The sequence below is a fragment of the Mustela erminea genome, chromosome 1 (genome assembly GCF_009829155.1).
Source record: "Mustela erminea isolate mMusErm1 chromosome 1, mMusErm1.Pri, whole genome shotgun sequence".
NCBI lineage: Eukaryota > Metazoa > Chordata > Mammalia > Carnivora > Mustelidae > Mustela > Mustela erminea.
Genome location: NC_045614.1, coordinates 61001339 through 61021245, shown reverse-complemented (window position 1 = coordinate 61021245; position 19907 = coordinate 61001339). Strand labels below are relative to the sequence as shown.

General features: G+C 42.7%; 1 protein-coding gene across 8 annotated transcripts in view; it reads left to right on the top strand.

Moving 5' to 3' along the window:
- MYRIP (myosin VIIA and Rab interacting protein) overlaps nt 1–19907 on the top strand; it is a 392721-nt gene that overhangs the window by 285159 nt on the left and 87655 nt on the right. For all 8 annotated transcript variants that reach the window (XM_032345061.1, XM_032345144.1, XM_032345567.1 and 5 more), the window contains one exon: nt 15402–15538. In XM_032345061.1, the coding sequence (XP_032200952.1) occupies nt 15402–15538 (137 nt within the window). The remainder of the gene's footprint in view (nt 1–15401; nt 15539–19907) is intronic.

Sequence of the window (19907 nt, the reverse complement as noted above, 5' to 3'; positions counted from 1 at the left end):
CATTCTCAGTCTTGTTTTCTGCCTCATCATTATTTTTGCTTAATAGCTCTTATTACTAGGAAGCGAAGTGGGAAGGGAGGGCAGGGGTGCCAGAGGGAAGGCTTATCAGAATCTCCAAGAGGAGGTACATCTGGGGGAACCTTCCTACCAAAAGATGGTGCCTTTGCCCCCATCAGTGCACATGCCTCACACTGGAAATCACTTGTTGGCAGCATTTAATGAGGACAGACGTGTAGAGGCTATGCAGGGAAAATATGTGCATCACATTCAGATTCTGCTGGCATCCCCAGTGGGCACCAAGGGTCTGGCCTTTCTCCGGACACCCTGGGCTGAGTTATTGAATTCTTCCTGCAGCCTTGTGGAGCACCAGTTATTATTGCATTTTATAGGGGAGGAAGTGGTTCCAAGGACCAAAACTCATCAATTCTAACTATGTTGTATTGTGAATTTTAAAAGTTTGCTGTTGCCTTTTTAAAAATCTCTAGTATTTTAAGAAACTTTCATACTTAAGTTGGTGAAACTACAGAGAGCTTAGAATCATTGTGGGAACATTCATTGGGGTTACTTGGGATCATTGGCAGAGAAGTCAAGCAGGGCCCCTCTGGACAGTTCCAGAAGCTCTTGGCAAGTCTTGTCACCAGGAGGGTGGAGCCCTCCCCTTCCTAAGCCCACCTCTTCTGTGTGTACTACAGCTGAGAGGCAGCAGTTTGGACATCACTGAAGAAGATGCCTGAGACATAAAGCAGGTTGGTTCCTATTTCACACACCTCTGTGGAAATGATCCAGAACCCAAAGCTTGTGTCCAGCCATTCCTGAGATGCCTTTGGCTTGGCTTTTGATCCCATCTCATGACACAGCTGCCACTCTTTGAAGACATTAGTCTGGCAGCACGGAGGGGTTGTGGCCTCATCTGTTGGTCACCGCCTACATACTTAGCACAGTGCCTGCCACATAGGACACTCAATAAATAGTGCGGGAATGAAAGTATGAATGAGTAGGCAAAGGAAGGAATCAACACACAAATGCAGGAGTCCACTCTGCCTTCCACTCCAGCAGGATGTGGACACAAGTCTTCTTTCTTGCCGTTGCCCTTGCCTAAAGTCATGTCTGTTTAGGAAGAGGCTGACCTCAGATGGGCCAGGGACCCTGAAAGTGCACTTACCCAGTCCACCCTGGTACCGGCATCCTCACACACTTCTCCCCACACCTCTGCCCCACAAACCTCATGCATCCATGAGTGTCCTCTGAGCCATACATTTTAAAATAAGTGAAATAAAAAGCTAATATCAAATGAAGGTCATCATAACTGAGCCTTCCCTGGGGTTTCCAGAAAAGCTCTCCACATTAACTCTAAGTCAAAACATAGTCTAGAACACATCACTTTTTAAAGGAAAAGCTGTCTGCTCTCCAAATAGGGCTATGGCTTTGTCAGTCATTCTCCAAGGATTCAGTCCAACCTCCCACCTCCCAGCAGCCCAGGACAGTGCTCTGGTTCCATTCCAAAACTTGAGAGCAAGCTGAGGTTTTTATTGTAGAGGTCATTAACATGCTTCTGAATGCCAAGAGTTTTTGTGTAAGCCTGGAGTAGGAGCTCCCTATATACTTGAAGTATGGAGATTGTTGGTTGCAAATAATAGAGACCCAATTTGAAGTTTAAAAGAGGGAATACATTGGTTCATGTAATGGATGAGTCCAGGGGTTAACCTTGGGCTTGAGTAGATCAAAGTATTTGAAGTATAGCAGCAGGATCCTGTCTCTTCCCACTGTCAGATCTGCTTTGTCCAGAATACCACAAATATCTCCCCCGCAAGGTGATGGCAGGGTGACCCCAGCAGCTCCCGACTTTCATTCTGCCATGGAGTCAACCCAGCAGAAGGGCAGCATGTTCTTCCAAGAACAACAGTAAAAACCTCCATCTTGGCCTTGATTGGCAGGTCTGTGTCATGTGACCACTCACATGCTGACAGGGGAGTGGAGCCAGCTTTTCCAGAACAACATAGGCTGTACTGAGAAGGCTGGGTGAGTGTCCCAAAAGGTCCTTTTGACCAAAGAATGAGGGGAATATGTACCCCAATGTTCATAGCAACAATGTCCACAATAGCCAAACTGTAGAAAGAGCCAAGATGCTCTTCAACAGACAAATGGATAAAGAAGATGTGGTCCATATTGATATATGTGTGTGTGTGTATATATGTATATATATATGTACATATATACATATATATATACACAATGGAATATTACTCAGCCATCAGAAAGGATGAATACTCAACTTTTGGGTCAACATGGATGGAACTGGAGGACATTATCCTGAGTGAAATAAGTCAAACAGAGAAAGCCAATTATCATATGGTTCCTCTTACTTGTGGAGCACAAGGAATAGCATGGGGAACATTAGGAGAAGGAAGGGAAAAGTGAAGGGGGGGAATCGGAGGGGGAGACAAAGCATGAGAGAGTGTGGACTCTGAGAAACAAACTAAGGGTTTTAGAAGGGAGAGGGACAGGTGGATGTATTAGTCCAGTGATGGGTATTAAGGAGGGCACATATTGCACGGGGCACTGGGTGTTGTACATAAACAATGGATCATGGGACACTGCATCACAAACTAATGATACACTGTATAGTGACTAACATGACAAAAAAGAAAAAAAAAGACTGAGGGGCACAGTCATGGCTATCCCCAACCAGGACAATTATGAACCCTCAGCTGCAGAGCTAAGATACCTGCATGTCCTTCCCAGAGGTCAGTGGCTTAGGGAGCAGGGCAGCATGCAGAGGATGCAACCTGGAGAACAGTTCTTTTCTAGAGTTGCATTTCTTCTGTGCTTTTAAAGCTATCAAATAAATCATAAGCCCAGATGTTATGATTTCCAAGGACAAAGTCTTCTGTATTTTTTTTCTGCTATATTATTTTACATTCTGAAAATAGCTTTATGGGTTTTTGATAAAAATAACAGATACTAAAAAAAAAAAGACAGATATTATTTGTAGTAAATTAAAATGCTGTAGGAGAATACACTGAAGAGAGCCAGTCTCTCCACTGAGCCTGTGACTCACATATGTGCATGATGGAATTTTGAATCCCTGCTCAGGTACTTTGCTCCTTTGAGCAAGATAGTCAGTCTCACTATATTTCAACTTACCATCTCTCCAAATGAGGCTCACCATTGTAGAGCTGTTATAAGAAATCACTGAGCCCTTACATTGTGACAGGCAACTTATTGCTTGTGTTATATCGTTTATCCTCAAACAGCCTTAGGAGGTGGTTACTGTCATCCCCATCTTATAGAGGAAGAAACTGAGACTTAGAGACAGGAATTTGCTCAAAACCACACAGGTAGTAAATGCCTGGGCCAGTCTCCACCTGCCCCAGCACTCATGGTCTTACTCCTTATGCTATGCTCTATGAATTAAACAAAATGATTTGAGGAAAGCTTTTGGCAGAATGCCTAAGACAGAGAAAGCACTCACATAATTTTGTCCATTTGTATTAATAGCAATGATACGGGTGATATAATGCAGTTTTACATAAAAGGGATGATACACTCAGTACATGCTGTTGTACAGCTGTATTTCTCCCTCAATGAAGATAATAAGCCCCTAAATGCCATCGTGTAGACCAAACCTGAGTAGACAAGCTGATGCTTGCCTTCTGCCCTTTTACCTTCCTTCCTGTGCTGCACGTAGGGACCATAAGTGGGCTTTGCTATGGAGCAGCTACTCCTCTGGGGTTTTTTTGTTTTTTTTTTTTTCCAATGTAAGGCCACCTTGAGGGTTTTAGAATCTCGCATCCAGGTGAGGAGCAAGCTTTCTGGTATAAGCTTTCTGAAAGACTGAAATCTTTGAGCCCAGTGATTCTGCTTCTAGAATCCATTAGTGCAATCATGTGAAACCATTTAGTTGCCAATATATGCATTATAAAATTGGTGTTTTTTTAAAGATTTTATTTATTTGACAGAGAGAGAGAGATCACAAGTAGGCAGAGAGAAGAGAGGGGGAAGCAGCGTCCCCGCTGAGCAGAGACCCTGATGCGGGGCTCGATCCCAGGACTCTGAAATCATGACCTGAGCCGATGGCAGAGACTTAACCCACTGAGCCACCCAGAAGCCCCTATAGAATTGTTTTTAATAGAAAATGAAATGGGAAAAATTCAGTGTCCAAAGATAGGAGATCAGTTACATAAAGCAGGCTGCATCTATACTGTGGAGAACCCGGAGGCTGCTAAAGATGCTGTGGGGAACACTATGAAAGGACATTAAATTCAGTCAGGAAGAGTAACTGAAAAAGAATACGTTTAAAACAATGTAACTCCATCACTAACCAGATTTCATTGAGTGTCTACTGTGTGCCCTACATTGGGTTTATGCACTTAGATACAGGAGTGTGGACAAAACCCCCGTTTTCCATGAGATAATTATGTTCTATTGGAAAGAAGAAATAGATAATAACAATTTAACATCAGGCACCAACATGGCTAATTCATTTAAGCATCTGTCTGCCCTCAGCTTAGGTCATGACCCCAGGGTCCTAGGATCAAGTCCCACGTTAGACTGGCTCCCTGCTCAGTGGGGAGCCTGCTTCTCTCTCTTCCTCTGCCCACCCCCCAGCTCATGCACACACTCTCTCTCTCAAATAAATAAAATATTTTTAAAAATTTAAAAATAAAGGGTCTATCCATCAAGAAGTATTACAATTACAATTGTAAATATTTGTACCCCCAACTTAGGAACCCCCAAATATATAAATCAATAATAAAAATAAAAAAACTCATTGATAATATACAGTAATAGTTGATGTTGAAACCTCACTTATAGCAATGGACAAATTATCTAAACAGAAAATCAACAAGGAAGCAATGACTTTGAATGATACCCTGGATCAGATGGACTTAACAGATATATTCAGAACATTTCATCCTAAAGCAATAGAATACACATTCTTTTCAAGTGCACCTGGAACATTCTCCAGAACAGATCACATACTGGGTCACAAGTCAGGCTTCAACAGGTGCAAAAAGATTGATACCATACCATGCATATTTTCAGACCACAATGCTATGAAACTTAAAGTCAATTACAAGAAAAAATTTGGAAAGACCGCAAATACATGGAGGTTAAAGAACATCCTACAAAGAATGAATGCGTTGACCAGGAAATTAAAGAAGAAATTAAGAAGTACATGGAAGGAAATGAAAATGAAAACATAGCAGTCCAATACTTTTGGGATGCAACAAAGGCAGTCCTAAGTAGGAAGTATATTGCAATACAGGCCTACCTCAAGAAGCAAGGAAAGTCTCAAATATGCAACTTAACCTTACACTTAAGGGAGCTAGAAAAGGAACAACAAATACATACTGCAGAAGGAAAATAATAAAGATCAGAGAAGAAATAAACAATATAGAAACAAAAAACCAGTAGAACAAATCAGTGGAGCTAAGAGCTGGTACCTTGAAAGAATTAATAAAATTGATCGATCCCTAGCCAGTCTTATCAAAAAGAAAAGAGAAGGGTACCAAATAAAATCAGGAATGGAAGCAGAGAGATCACAGCCAATACCACAGAAATACAAATAATTATAAGAGAATATTATGAAAAATTATATGCCAACAAACTGGGAAATCTGGAAGAAATGGACAAATTCCTGGAAACATACAAACTACCAAAACTGAAACAGGAAGAAATAGAAAATTTGAATAGACTCCTAATCTGCAAAGAAATTCAATCAGTAATGAAAAATCTCTCAACAAACAAAAGTCCAGGGTCAGGTGGCTTTCCAGGAGAATTCTATGAAACATTTAAAGAAGAACTAACAATACCTATACTTCTCAAACTGTTCCATAAAATAGAAATGGAAAGAAAACTTCCAAACTCCTTGTATGAGGCCAGAATTACCTTGACAAATACCCCACCAAAAAGGAGAATTACAGGCCAATATCCTTGATGAACATGGATACAAAAATTCTCAACAGCATACTTGCAAATCAATCCAACGGTACTTTTAAAAAATTATTCACCACCATCAAGTGGGTTTTATTCCTAGGCTGCAGGGGTGGTTCAATATTTGCAAATCAATCAATGTAATACACTACATTAATAAAAGAAAGAATAAGAACCACATGATCCTCTCAATAGATGCAGAAAAAACACTTGACAAAATAGCATCCATTCTTGATTTAAAACCCTCAGTAAAGTAGAGATAGATGGAACACACCTCAACATCATAAAGGCCATATTCAAAAGATCCACAGCTAATATTATCCTCAGTGGGGAAAAACTGAGAACTTTTCCTCTACCATCAGGAACAAAACAGGGGTGTTCACTCTCACCATTTCTATTTAACATACTACTGGAAATTTTAGCCTCAGCAGTCAGATAACAAGAAGAAATACGTCCAAATGAGCAAAGAAAAATTCTAACTTTCACTATTTGCAGACGACGTGATACTGTATAAAGAAAACCTAAACAACATCACCAAAAAATTGCTAGAACTAATACAGGAATTCAGCAAAATTGCAGGATACAAGATCAACATACAGAAATCTGTTGCATTTCTATACAGCAATAATGAAGAAGAAGAAAAATCAAGGAGTTATCCCATTTACAATTGCACGAAAAACAGTAAGATACCTATAGGAATAAACCTAACTAAAGAGGTGAAATATCTATACACTAAAAACTATAGAACACTTAGGAAAAAAAAACTGATGAGGACACAAAGAAATGGGAAAACATTCATGATCGTGGACTGGAAGAATAGACATTATTAAAATGGCTATGCTACCCAAATCAGTCTACACATTTAATTCAATCCCTATCAAAATACCACCAGCATTTTTCACAGAACTAGAACAAACAATCCTAAAACACCCCAAATAGCCAAAGCAATCATGAAAACAGAAAAGCAAAGCTGGAGGCACAATTCTAGACTTCAAGCTGTATTACAAAGCTGTAATCATCAAGACAGTTATACTGGCACTAAAATAGGTAAATAGATCAGTAGAACAGAATAGAGAACCCAGAAATGGACCCTCAGCTCTATGGTCAACTAATCTTTGACAAAGCAGGAAAGAATGTCCAATAGAAAAAAAAACAGTCTCTTTAATAAACGGTGTCGGGAAAACTGGACAGCAACATGCAGAAGAATGAAACTGGACCATTTTCTTACACCATACACAAAAATAAATTCAAAATGGATGAAAGACCTACATGTGAGACAGGAAACCATGAAAATCCTAGAGGAGAACACAGGCAACAACTTTTTTTTACCTTAGCCACAGCAACTTCTTACTAGACATGTCACTGTAGGCAAGGGAAACAAAAATGAACTATGGGGACTTCATCAAGATCAAAATCTTCTGCAGAGCAAAGGAAATAATCAACAAAACTAAAAGAAGATATTTGCAAATCACATATCTGATAAAGGGCTAATATCCAAAATTTGTAAGGAACTTATCAAACACAACGCTCAAATAATCCAGTTAAGAAATGGGCAGAGGGGCGCCTGGGTGGCTCAGTGGGTTGAGCCACTGCCTTCGGCTCCGGTCATGATCTCGGCGTCCTGCAATCGAGTCCTGCATCGGGCTCTCTGCTCAGCAGGGAGCCTGCTTCCCTTCCTCTCTCTCTGCCTGCCTCTCTGCCTACTTGTGATCTCTCTCTCTGTCAAATAAATAAATAAAAATCTTAAAAAAAAAAAAAGAAAGAAAGAAAGAAAGAAAAGAAATGGACAGAATCTCCTTGATGGCTAATAATGATGAATATTTTTCTTGTGTGTGCTAGCCATTTGTATGTCTTCTTTGGAGAAGTGTCTGTTCATGTCTTCTGCCCATTTTTTTGACGTGATTATCTGCTTTGTGTGTGTGGAGTTTGAAGAGTTCTTTATAGATCTTGGATATCAGCCCTTTGTCTGTAGTGTCATTTGCGAATATCTTCTCCCATTCCGTGGGTTGCCTCTTTGTTTTGTTGACTCTTTCCTTTGCTGTGCAGAAGCGTTTGATCTTGATGAAATCCCAAAAGTTCATTTTCGCTTTTGTTTCCTTTGCCTTTGGAGACATGTCTTGAAAAAGGTTTCTGTGGCTGATGTCAAAGAGGTTACTGCCTATGTTCTGTTCTAGGATTTTGATAGATTCCTGCCTCATGTTGAGGTGAGATACCACCTTACACCAGTTAGAATGGCCAAAATTAACAAGACAGTAAACATCAAGTGTTGGAGAGTATGTGGAGAAAGGGGAACCCTTTTACACTGTTGGCGGGAATGCAAGTTGGTGCAGCCACTTTGGAAAACAGTGTGGAGATTCCTTAAGAAATGAAAAATAGAGCTACCCTATGACCTTGCAACTGCACTACTGGGTATTTACCCCAAAGATACAGATGTAGTGAAAAAGAAGAGCCATCTGTACCCTAATGTTCATAGCACCAATGGCCACAGTCACCAAACTATGGAAAGAGCCAAGAAGCCCTGCAACAGATAAATGGATAAAGAAGATATGGTCCATATATACAATGGAGTATTATGCCTCCATCAGAAAGGATGAATACCCAAATTTTATATCAACATGGATGGGACTGGAGGAGATTATTCTGAGTGAAATAAGTCCAGCAGAGAGTCAATTATCATATGGTTTCACTTACTTGTGGAACATAAGGAATAACACAGAGGTTATTGGGAGTTGGAGAGGAGAAATGAGTTTGGGGAAATTGGAGGGAAAGATGAACCATGAGAGACTATGGACTCTGAGAAACAAACTGAGGGTTTTGGAAGGGAGGTGGGTTAGGGGTTGGGTGAGCCTGGTGGTGGGTATTAAGGCGGGCATGTATTGCATGGAGCACAGGGTATGGTGCATAAACAATGAATCTTGGAACACTGAAAAAAAAAACTTAAAAAAAAAAAAGAAGAAATAGGCAGAAGACAATAATAGACAATTTTCCAAAGAAGACATCCAGATGGCCAACTGACATACGAAAAGATGCTCTATATCAGTCATCATTATGGAAATATGAATCAAAACCCTGATGAGCTATTGCCTCACACCTGTCAGAATGGCTAAAATCAACAACACAAGAAACAGCAGGTTTTGGTGAGGATGTGGAGAAAGGGGAACCCTCTTACACTGTTGGGGGGAATGCAAGCTGGTGCAGCCACTCTGGAGAACAGTATGGAGATTACTCAAACAGTTAAAAATAGAACTACCCAACCACCCAGAAATTGCACTATTTATTCAAAGGATAAAAAAATACAAGTTCAAAAGGGTACATGCACCCTGATGTTTATAGCAGGCTTATCAAATAGCCAAACTATGGAGAGAGCCCAAGTGTCCATTAATGATGAATGGATAAAGAAGATATGATACACACACACACACACACACACACACACACACAGGAATACTACACAGTCATCAAAAGAAATGAAATCTTGCCATTTTGCAATAGCATGGATAGAGTTAGAGTGTGTTGTGCTAATTGAAATAAGTGAGTCAGAGAAAGACAAGTACCATATGATTTCAATCATGTGTAAATTAGGAAACAAAACAAATGAACATATGGGAAGGGAGGAAAAAGAGGGGGGGAGGCAAACCATAAGGACTCTTAATGACAGAGAACAAACAGGGTTGTTGGAGAGAGGTGGGTAGGGGATGGGCTAGATGGGTGGTCAGTATTAAGGTGGGCAGTTCTTGTGATGAGCACTGGGTGTTGTATGTAATTGATGTAATTGATGAATCACTGAATTCTACTCCCCAAATCAATATTACAGTGTATGCTAACTACCTAGAATTTAAATAAAAATTTGGAGGGAAAAGTAAATAGCTGCAATCCAATCCAGAAAAGTCATTAACTAATACACCAATATATTAACTTATAAATAACTATACACGATTATATATAATTACACATCAAGGGCAGAGTAGAACTCTGGAAAAATGGAGAGAGAAAATGAAAGTGATAGAAGATGTGTTAGTGTGGTCCTGGTATTCATTTTTTTTTTTTAAAGACTATTTATTTTAGAGAGACAGAGTGTGTGAGTGTGTGCAGTTCGGTGGGGGGCAGTTAGAGGAGCAGTGGGAGAGCATGAGAGAGAATCTCAAGCAGGATCCCCAGTGAACACAGAGCCCCATCTCAGGACTCTGAGATGAAACCAAGAATCGACTGATTTATCAACTGAGCCCTTCAGACACCCCTGGTCGTGGTATTCTAGCGAAGGTGGTCAAGCAAGGCTCACAAGGGGTGACATTTGTGCAGAGACTTGAATGAAGTGACAAACGGAACTGTGAGCCATCTGCAAGATCAAAGCCTTTGTGATCCCATGTGTGTTAAAAGACCATGTGTGTGTTGTTGTCCAGAAGTCCCTCACATGCACTCAGGAACAAGCCCATCCGCAACTTCTCTTCAGTGAAGTCACAAACCTTCTAGGAGGCGTGCCCCTCCACTGCCACCATCACCGACTGCTTCCTGGCCATTCTCGGTGGCAGCCCTGATGGCCCCGCAGCCTTTGTCTGCTGAATTGCTCTATCAGAAGAGGGAGAGCATCCTCCGTCGTGAAAAACATGCTGTCTCAGAGCAGTGCTGGTCTGGGGCCCCTTCTGGGGCACCGGTAGTCTTTAGATCAACACTGGTTTCCCCATGTGTGTATGCATGTATGTGTGCACATGTGCGCATGTGCACACACACCACCAGTTCCTGGACTCCTCCCAATCTACATAGGCTGATTAGCTCCTCAGGGATCCCCTTGAGAAGAAGCTGGAAGAGCACCATCTTTGTCTGTCTCAGCTGTGATAAAGAAATACCACAGACTGAGGGGCGCCTGGGTGGCTCAGTGGGTTAAAGCCTCTGCCTTCAGCTCAGGTCATAATCTCAGGGTCCTGGGATCAAGTCCCAAATCAGGCTCTCTGCTCAAGCGGGGAGCCTGCTTCCCTTCCTCTCTCTCTGCCTGCCTCTCTGCCTACTTGTGATCTCTGTCAAATAAATAAATAAATAAATCTTTAAAAAAAAAAAAAAAAAGAAAGAAAAGAAAAAAGAAATACCACAGACTGAGCAGCTTATGAACAACAGAAACTTGTTTTCTCACTATCCTGGAGGTTGGGAAGTCTCATATCAAGGCACCAGCAGTCTCAGTGTCTGGTGAAGAGCTGCTTCCTACTTCCTAGATAGCCATCTTCTCACTGTGTCCTCACATGGTAGAAGGGGGGAGGAGTGTTCTAGGGTCTCTTTTGTAAGGACACTATCTCCTTCATGACACCTCCCCTCTCAAAGCCCCCACCTCCAAATAACATCACATTGGGGATTAGGTTTCATCATGACTTTTGTGGGAACACAAACATTTGGTTCATAATAAACATTCTTCAGATGTCAAGAACTTTTGGGTGATTTTTTTAAATCTTATTTGTTTTTATTTTAGTGCTTTTACATTAATGCATAATACCTGGTTTTAAAAAAATCAAAAAATATAAAATGATAGTCAGCTTAAAAAGTTGGGGCACCTGGGTGGTTCACTAAGTTAAGAGCCAATTCTCGAATTTGGCTCAGGTCATGATCTCAGGGACCTGGGATCAAGCCCCACATCAGGCTCCCTGCTCAGGAGTCTGCTTCTCCCTCTGCTCCTCTCCCCACTCATGTGTGTATATGTGTGCTCTCTCTCTCTCAAATAAAATAGAACAAATCTTAAAAAAAATAAAAATAAAAATAGTCTTATGCCCCCATCTGCATGCAAAATCCCAATGCCCCAAGCAAGCACCTGTAAACATTTCTTGGGGTTACTAGTATAATTGTAACTCACATGCTTATCTTACCATTTCTTGATTCGTCAACTCTAGACCTTCATAAATAGCCTACTTCTTGCTACCTCTTTCCCTTCCCCACAAAGTTTTATTAAAACCTTTTATTAAAATCAAATGACCTCTATCACTTTAAATAGCACATTTAAGCCATTATTGTCCATATAGTTTAGAAGCCTATCTGGACTCCATCAGTATAGGATGAAGAAATTAGCATGTGAATCATCTCTGTGGCAGGAACCACAGAATCCTCTTTCTGCATTCAGGCTTCTGCCATGCTAGCTGGTAACTTGATTTTGCTTTCAGCAAAAAGTGTGAACGTCTTGACACTGAGGATCTTTCATGCTTTCTTCGTCTGTAAATAGGGTGTCAAAAGTTAATGGCATTTTAATATGCTATATAAAATTATATTATACCTATTATGTATATAATATAATATATATCATTTGCTATAGACCAGAGTCTTGCAGTGAAGTCCATAGAAAGAAGGAAATATAATCTTTGGCCGTGAACCTGGGCCACCTGAAGAAGAATGGGCCATTCACCTCCCTTCTGCTTCAGGAGTTGACAAGTTCTTAACAGTTTTTATTTGCTTCTCGTTGAGACCATCACTTTCTGCAGCCACTTTTTAGTTGTGCTTTTGTTTTTCCTGGGGTTTCTAATTCTTTTTTCTGATTGACAAAAGAAAGCTGTGGTTCCTTCTTCACTGTCTCTCTTCATTCGTTGGGCTTCTTAATCCTGTGCTCGTTGACTGTGTGCACCCCCTATCCCCTCCTTTCAGATCTGCTATGACCCTGACATCTGGGACTTCCATCCATCGCACCCTGGATCCCTTTTTCTAGAGTCCCATGATTTCCACTTTATTGGATTTTTTTTTTTTTTTTGGCTCCCCTAAGTATACCTTAACAGTTTTTCTTCCTAGAAAGCACATCGATTTTCTGAGACCTTACATGTCTGAAAGTATTTTTATTTGGCCCTTATCTGATGATAGTTTGGCTGAGCATAGAGTTCTGAGGTCTTGCCATTTCTTCTCTGGGCTTAGAAAATCCATGCTCCACTGTCTTCTAGCATTCAATGTTACTGATTTAAATGTTTAATGTCATTATTATTTTTATTCATTTGCAAAAATACCCTTTTTTTCTGCCTAGAAGCCTCATCTTGGAGGGTCTTCATGAAGACGTATCTCCTTTGCTGTACTTTGTGTTGTAATCAATTTATTCTGATTTGCCACTGGTAGACTCTTTAAACCCTAAAGACTTTTGCCTTTCTTAGCTTGCGGCCATTTTCTTCTGTTATGTAATTGGTTTTTTTTTTTTTTTTTCCTCTCGCTTCTCCCTGGAATCTTGTTAGATGCTGAGGCCACTGAATTCATCCTCATGTCTCTTCCTCTGATATGTCCCATCTTTTTTACTTCTTCCTCTGCATTCTGGAAAGTTTATGTTGATTTTAACTTTTAGACTTCCTATTACTTTTCTTTCCCCAATCATATGTTCTATGTTCCAGAAAACATTGTCTTCTGATTATTTAATTTTCACACCACCTAGTGTTGTGTGGATAGGATGTGGTGTCTTTTTCAAATCAGTTATTTATTAGAATTTTTAAAGTTATTTTCATTACCCTAGATTACCTTGATTTCCCTTTCTAAAAATTTGCTCTTAGTTTTTCTAGGTCGTTCTTTCCCATGACATTGGATTGTTTCAAATATCTACTGATCCCCAGTTATCTATACATATTTTTAACAAAGGTCTTCGCTGGTTAATAGAGGTGACTTACATGGGTAAGTTAGTATTCCCAGGAGACCTCTCCTGTGAAAAAGGGGTGGGTGTGCTGACCAACAACTCCCAAGTTTATTAGCCAGTCAGTCACCTGGCAGGCCCGGCTCTAGGGTAGATGAGTAGGATCTGGTGGGCAGTGTGTGGGGGCTCCCCCAGGGCTGCAGAAGGAAGGTTTCATTACAGGTATAACCCCTATATTCAAGTCCTAGTCTTCTCCAAGTAGGTTGTTCAGTTTTATTAGAGGACTATGTTCTGTTTGGGGCCTAAGGATAAAACCACCTTGGGTCAATTGTCCAGCTGATTGGGAATTGGAATAGGGACCAATGGTTGCCTACACAACCATTAAATCAGCTTTCTGAATTCTGTGTTATAACCAGTCCTGCTCTTGGCACCAACCAGCTCCAAATTAGACATCTTGGTCAGAGAGGCCCAGCTCCAGTGCCTACCTGGAGGGCAGTGTTTTCTCTGATCTTTATGCAATCACTCACTTCCGATTTTCTAGAAATATGTCAAAATCTCTGGTGCTGCTCTCACCCACATTCTTCAGCTGCATTGACTTTTCCCTCTGGCTACCTTCTCTCATATCCCTGGCATCTGGGGAGGGAGAGGCCTTTGTATTCATTTTACTTTTCTGAATTCTCTATAATGAGTACCTGTTATTACATTCACAATAAAAGGTACAACAAGAGCTATTTTTAAAATGGAAGGGATTCAGAAGTACTGAGCCAAAAACAGAAGCATCCTGACAGCATTCTGTGTTGACCATTCCAGCCCTGAGCAAGAAACTGCTTTCCCTCAGTACTTCTAGCTGAATGAATAGGTGGCTGAAGAATCTTGTCCTAGAGCCTGTGTCTCTCTTATGCTTTGGACATCCCCAGGCTGAATTAGAGGTGTTGTTAATGCAGCACGAGCATCAAGGGCAGAGCCTGCTATGAAGCAGGTGCGTTCCTGAGTGGCTTCGAGTGGCAGGCACTCACCCACCTGCTGCTGGGTGGACTCCGGGGCATGCTTCGCTGGTCTTACTTACTTCAGGCCACTCGCTCAACCCAGGCAACTGGCAGGCGCTGCTTGTTTAAAGAGAGACTGTCTTTAATAACAGCAGAGGTTTGGAGGAAGGGAAGAACAGAGCAAAGGGCTCACAAAGAGGCTGCTGGCAGAGTGCCTTTCTGTGCATGGTAATCTTGTCTGCGCCAGCCCCGAAGGCCCTGGGACAGTGTCACTGCTGTTGGGACCGGAAGCTGTGGTGTCACTGCCAGCCTCCTGGGCTGAGTGCTTGCTGCCACTAGGGATGGGACTGGCACTGTGACTCTGGCTGTGGCTGCGGCTCCGCTGGCCACCCCCATCTCTGCCACTGTCTGAACCGTTGTCACCGCCATGGGCTGGCCTGCGTCCTCAGCACCAGAGTCAGTGTCATTTTCCAAGTCTTCATCCCTGATGAATATCTCTGTGTCTGGGTGGCCTGGGCCTCGTCCTCACTGCTGTCATCCTGGCTGCTACCGCCCTTGTCACTCACCCCGTCCCTGTCATCTCTTCTGGGATTGGCCGGTCATCAGCTGAGGTGAAAGGGGTACTTGGGCCCAGTGTCTCTTGGCACCCCTAAGACCAGCCCGGTGTTGACCATGTGGTAACAGAGTACAGGACTTCTAAGAGCTGCATGAAAGGGAGCTGTCTTTTTGCCCACCGGTCCCTATGGTCTGAGCAAGTCCCAGGCCGGCCTGGATGCAAGACGTCGAGAGAGATGCTGCTCCACATCTTGGCGGAAGGAGCTATGAAGTCCAGTGGCAACTTTTGCCGTCCGCCCCTTCATAATTCCAGCCTTCGTCTCTCATTTTGTTTTCTTATTCTGTGTCTTCCTCAGGCTTCTGAGGACCCAGTCTCTGGAATGGTTCTACAGTAACGTGAAGAGTCGCTTCAAACGCTTTGGCAGCGCCAAGGTCTTGAAGAATCTGTACCGGAAACACCGGCTGGAGAGCGGGGCGTGCTTCGACGTTCTAGGTACGCTGGCGGCCCGCTGCTGTGGGAGTCTGCAGGGCTGAGGGGATAGGAGGAGGCCTGGCTGGGAGGCCCTGGACACTAGGGGTCCTCAACAGGACACAGAAAGTTGCCTAAATACGTGGCTCCGATGAGGAGCAGAAATAGGAGGACAAATACCAAAGATTCTGTGAAGTTTGAGTCATCTGGTTCCCACATCCCCAGTGGGCTGTTGGGACCCAAATATTTCGCGTATTGTGGACATTTTAATTGTAGGTCCCTGGAATTCAAAGATTCTCGATCATCTCCCCCTACAGATGAAACACTGGGAAGTCCTCTGTTTGATCAGGTAGACTAGGCCTAACCTGGGAGGGTATGCCCTCCACTCCCCTTCCCTCCTGTTCCCAACCTCCACTCACACCAGGCCCAGAACCTGATGTAATGGGAGAGTCGGGAAAGTACAGGCTTCTCTCCCAAGTAGCCTGGAGGGTGGATTGGATTCTGCCTTGCTGTTTTTATTCACGTAAGACAACCAATGTAACTAGAAAGAGAAATTATCTCCTTTAGTTCTATTAGACTAGCCAGTAGAAAGAAATCCTTGTCACAATATGAACAGTCTGTCCTCTTTTAAAAGGCTGGTTTTTTTTTTTTTCTCTGTCTAAAAGCAGATTTTTTTCATCTCTTTGCTGACACAGGTAAACGCTTTTTATCCACGAGAAAGGGGGATGGAAAAAAGATCTCATCCGTCTCATTTGGAGCCTTTTCACTGTCATTATTTTACATTGTTGTATTCTCAATAAAGTCTTGGGCTGTGTCTTATCTAAAAATATGCCAGCCACTGAGACAGGGGGAAACAGGATGGAAGCATTAAACACAGAGAATCATTAGGGCCTTTTGTGGTGGTTGTTAGACTATCTTTCAAACTATTCAGGAAGCCTAAGCTACGAGAGCAGTGCTGAAGTCTTCCACAGATTATTTTTATCTCTCTTTGCTGATTTCTCTAAAAAGTTTCTTCTCCAGGAAAGACGGCAAAAGGAAGAAAGAGAGAGAGAGAACAAAAGAAAGCTTAAAAGTAATCTTATTAACAGTAGTTTTTCAAGCCAAAGACATATCTTAAGAAAGTTCCAGAACATTATTGGCTCACTTGTTTGCGTCCCGTCCTTTCTTTCCTCTCATGTACGGCCTCAGGTCTGTTTCGTGTACCCCCTTACGTGTCACCAAATTTCAGACCTCATAGGTGTTCTGTACTGCTTCATGAAAGATGAGGGGAAAAGCAAACATACCGGGAATCCTACAGAGCAGGGCACAACTCTGATCTCTTCTTCTGTCTCTCTCAGGCCCCACAGGTGGATCAGGTGGATTGGAGCCCGAAGCGGGCCAGCTCAGGGCTTTGAAATTTTCAAGTGTCATTTTCTGAGGAAAGCCAGTTACTGGGAATAACTGTCTGCCTGATGGAAGCAGATGTGGGTTCTGGGCCCTCTGTGATTCAGCAGCTCTTTCATTTGGACTCAGGACGGCACTTGCTGCATTGCATTCAGGGGACAGTCTACGAACCATTTGAGCACTAGCTTCATCAGCTCTGTGTTCCCAAAGCATGGCTCAACACCTGGCAAAGCCTACATCCCTTGTTTGGCACCAGTTTGATCTTAGAAGCATTCTGTGGGTACCAAGACCCTTCCCTGAACTATTAAAATCTATTGCTTTAATATGGTTAGTATCCATTTAAACTAAGACTTCCTTTTGATAAAAGTGAAGGGAAACAGTCTGTGAGGTGATATTCAAGCCTGTTAAGCCATGATCATAAAACAGTGAGATTTATTCTATACACCACCTAGAAATTTTATTCACCCCGCAAGTATGGGCAAATCCTCTGGGGCAGCAGTGGTCTCCTGGCTATGTCACCTGACTGGGGAGCCCTTAGTCTTAGCTCCACCTGTCACCCAACACCCTTTCATCATTGTCTCCTGCCATCCTCAATCTTGACTATACATCAGAATCACCTAGGGGGCTTTAAAAAAAAAAAACAGTGCCCAGGATCCCCTGCCACACTCAGCCACTTACTTCTGTATCTGTGGAGGTGAGCCCAGTACAGGTATTTCTCTAGGTTATTTTAAGGCACAGCCACGGTGGAGAACCCCAGCTAGCACTTTAGCACTTGACCATAATTGGGGCAGTAGCATTCTGAATAAAATGGCTCCGTCTTCAACTCTGACTAAGGGCACTTGTTTGCAGAATTTTGGTGCCAGAACATTTTACACAACATCTACGGCGTGCAGGGCACATGCTCTGCCCCCAAACTGTTGAAGTAGAATCCCTTGTACGTATGAAATATCTTCACCCCCTAGACTAGCCATAGTCTGCCTTGACACATTCAGTCCATTGAAAATTCGTAAAAGTTCACCAAGTTCACAGAATCTTCTGGGCCAGCCATTACATGCATGCTCTGCTCTGCTCTCTGTACTTCTGACCCTCCCAAGCTAGGCTTACTCCTCCTGCAGCCCATATCGGGTGACCAGGAGAGGCCAGGCCTGAAAGGAGACCCCTTAGTTCCATCGAGCAAATCTAAGATGTATTTATGACTTCAATAAACATTCAATAAACATTTATTGAACATCCACTACGCGCCCACCTGGTTTAAGAGTGACAAGATGGGCAAGACCCTGCCATCTGGGAATCAATATTCCAGTGGAGAAGTCAGATAAATAAGTACATTTAAAAAAAAAAAAAAAAAGTGTCCCAGGAAGCCTGGGTGACTCAGTCGGTTAAAATGTCTGCCTTCAGTTCAGGTCATGGTCCCGGGGTCCTAGGATCAAGTCCCTCATCAGGCTCCCTGCTCAGCCAGGAATCTGCTTCTCCCTCTGCCTGCTGCTTTCCCTGCTTATGCTTTCTCTCTGTGACAAGTAAACAAATCTTTAAAAAAAAATTTTTTAAACAGTGTCCCATGGTAATGTGTGCTCACATGGGACATCTGATAGATTCAGCATGACATTTTTTAAAAGATTATTTACTTATTTATTTGACAGACAGAGATCACAAGTAGGCAGAGAGAGAGAGAAGGAAACAGGCTCCCTGCCAAGCAGAGCAGAGAGCCTGACGCAGTACTCGATCCCAGAACCCTGAGATCATGACCTGAGCCGAAAGCAGAGGCTTAACCCACTGAGCCACCCAGGCGCCCCGTGATAACTTTTATTTTTTATTTTTATTTTTTTAAAGATTTTATTTTTATTTATTTGACAGATAGATCACAAGAAGGCAGAGGCAGACAGAGAGAGAGAGGGAAGCAGGCTCCCCACCTAGCAGAGAGCCCGATGCCAGGCCAAATCCCAGGACCCTGAGATGATGACCTGAGCTGAGGGCAGCAGCTTAACCCATTGAGCCACCCAGGCGCCCCCAGCATGACATTTTTAACAGTGACCGTAGAAAGGAGCATGACATGAAAAAATAAAAGTGGTCATTATTAACATACTTAATCTCTAGGCAGTTGGATAAATAGCATATGCTTTCATTTAGTATTCAATAAATAAATGAGAGAAATAAACCCTGTTTTTACTCATGAATACTCTATAGCTATTTTTGACATGATTCCTGAAAAGGGTCTATTGAGTCTTTCATCTGAGATTTGACTGACAAACATAGTCTTTTGACAATGCTGAGCCATGTGACATCAGAGGTTCTTCCAACGCATGAAAGACATCACATGTCATCTGACTGCTATGTCATGCTTTTCCAGAACAGTTCAGCCACTCTGTGCTATTTCCAGCTGGCACTGAAGCTCCCACCTGTGAATTTCAAGGGAAACAGGGAGAAGCGCTGTTTAAAATTATGCAGAACCAGAGCTTGTCCTCTGGGCAGCTCAGTCTCCCAGTGATGTTTCCAGATCTTCTTTCTCCTCATACTCTCCTCCACACTCCCCCATTCTCTCCACAGAGGACCTCACCTCCTCCTTCACAGGGCAGACAATATGTAACCCTGCACTGGATCCTGTCACCTTCCAGGAAGGTCTCACGGTCACACACCACTTCCCTCTTACTGAGCCAGCCTCTCTTTTAACTGGTTCCTTCCTATTGACTGGTAAACATGCCTGAGTCTCTCTGTTTCCAAAAACCATTGCTGCACATTCCCCCACTTCCTTCCCTGCCTGTCTTCCCAGTTGGTGGCAGGCACACTCCGGAGAGCACACAGAGCTCAGGGCTTCTGCTCCCTGCCCTTCCTCATTCCCCTCACCGAGCTATTCTCCGCACAGCAGCCAGAGGGCACTTTTGGAAATACAAATCCGACCAGATCCCCTCCACGGAAGCTTTACTGGCTTTATGTGGCTGTTGGAATAAAGATCAAAACAGGGTATGGTCACCATGACCCGCATGGTGTGGATCTCCAAGCCCAACCACTCTGC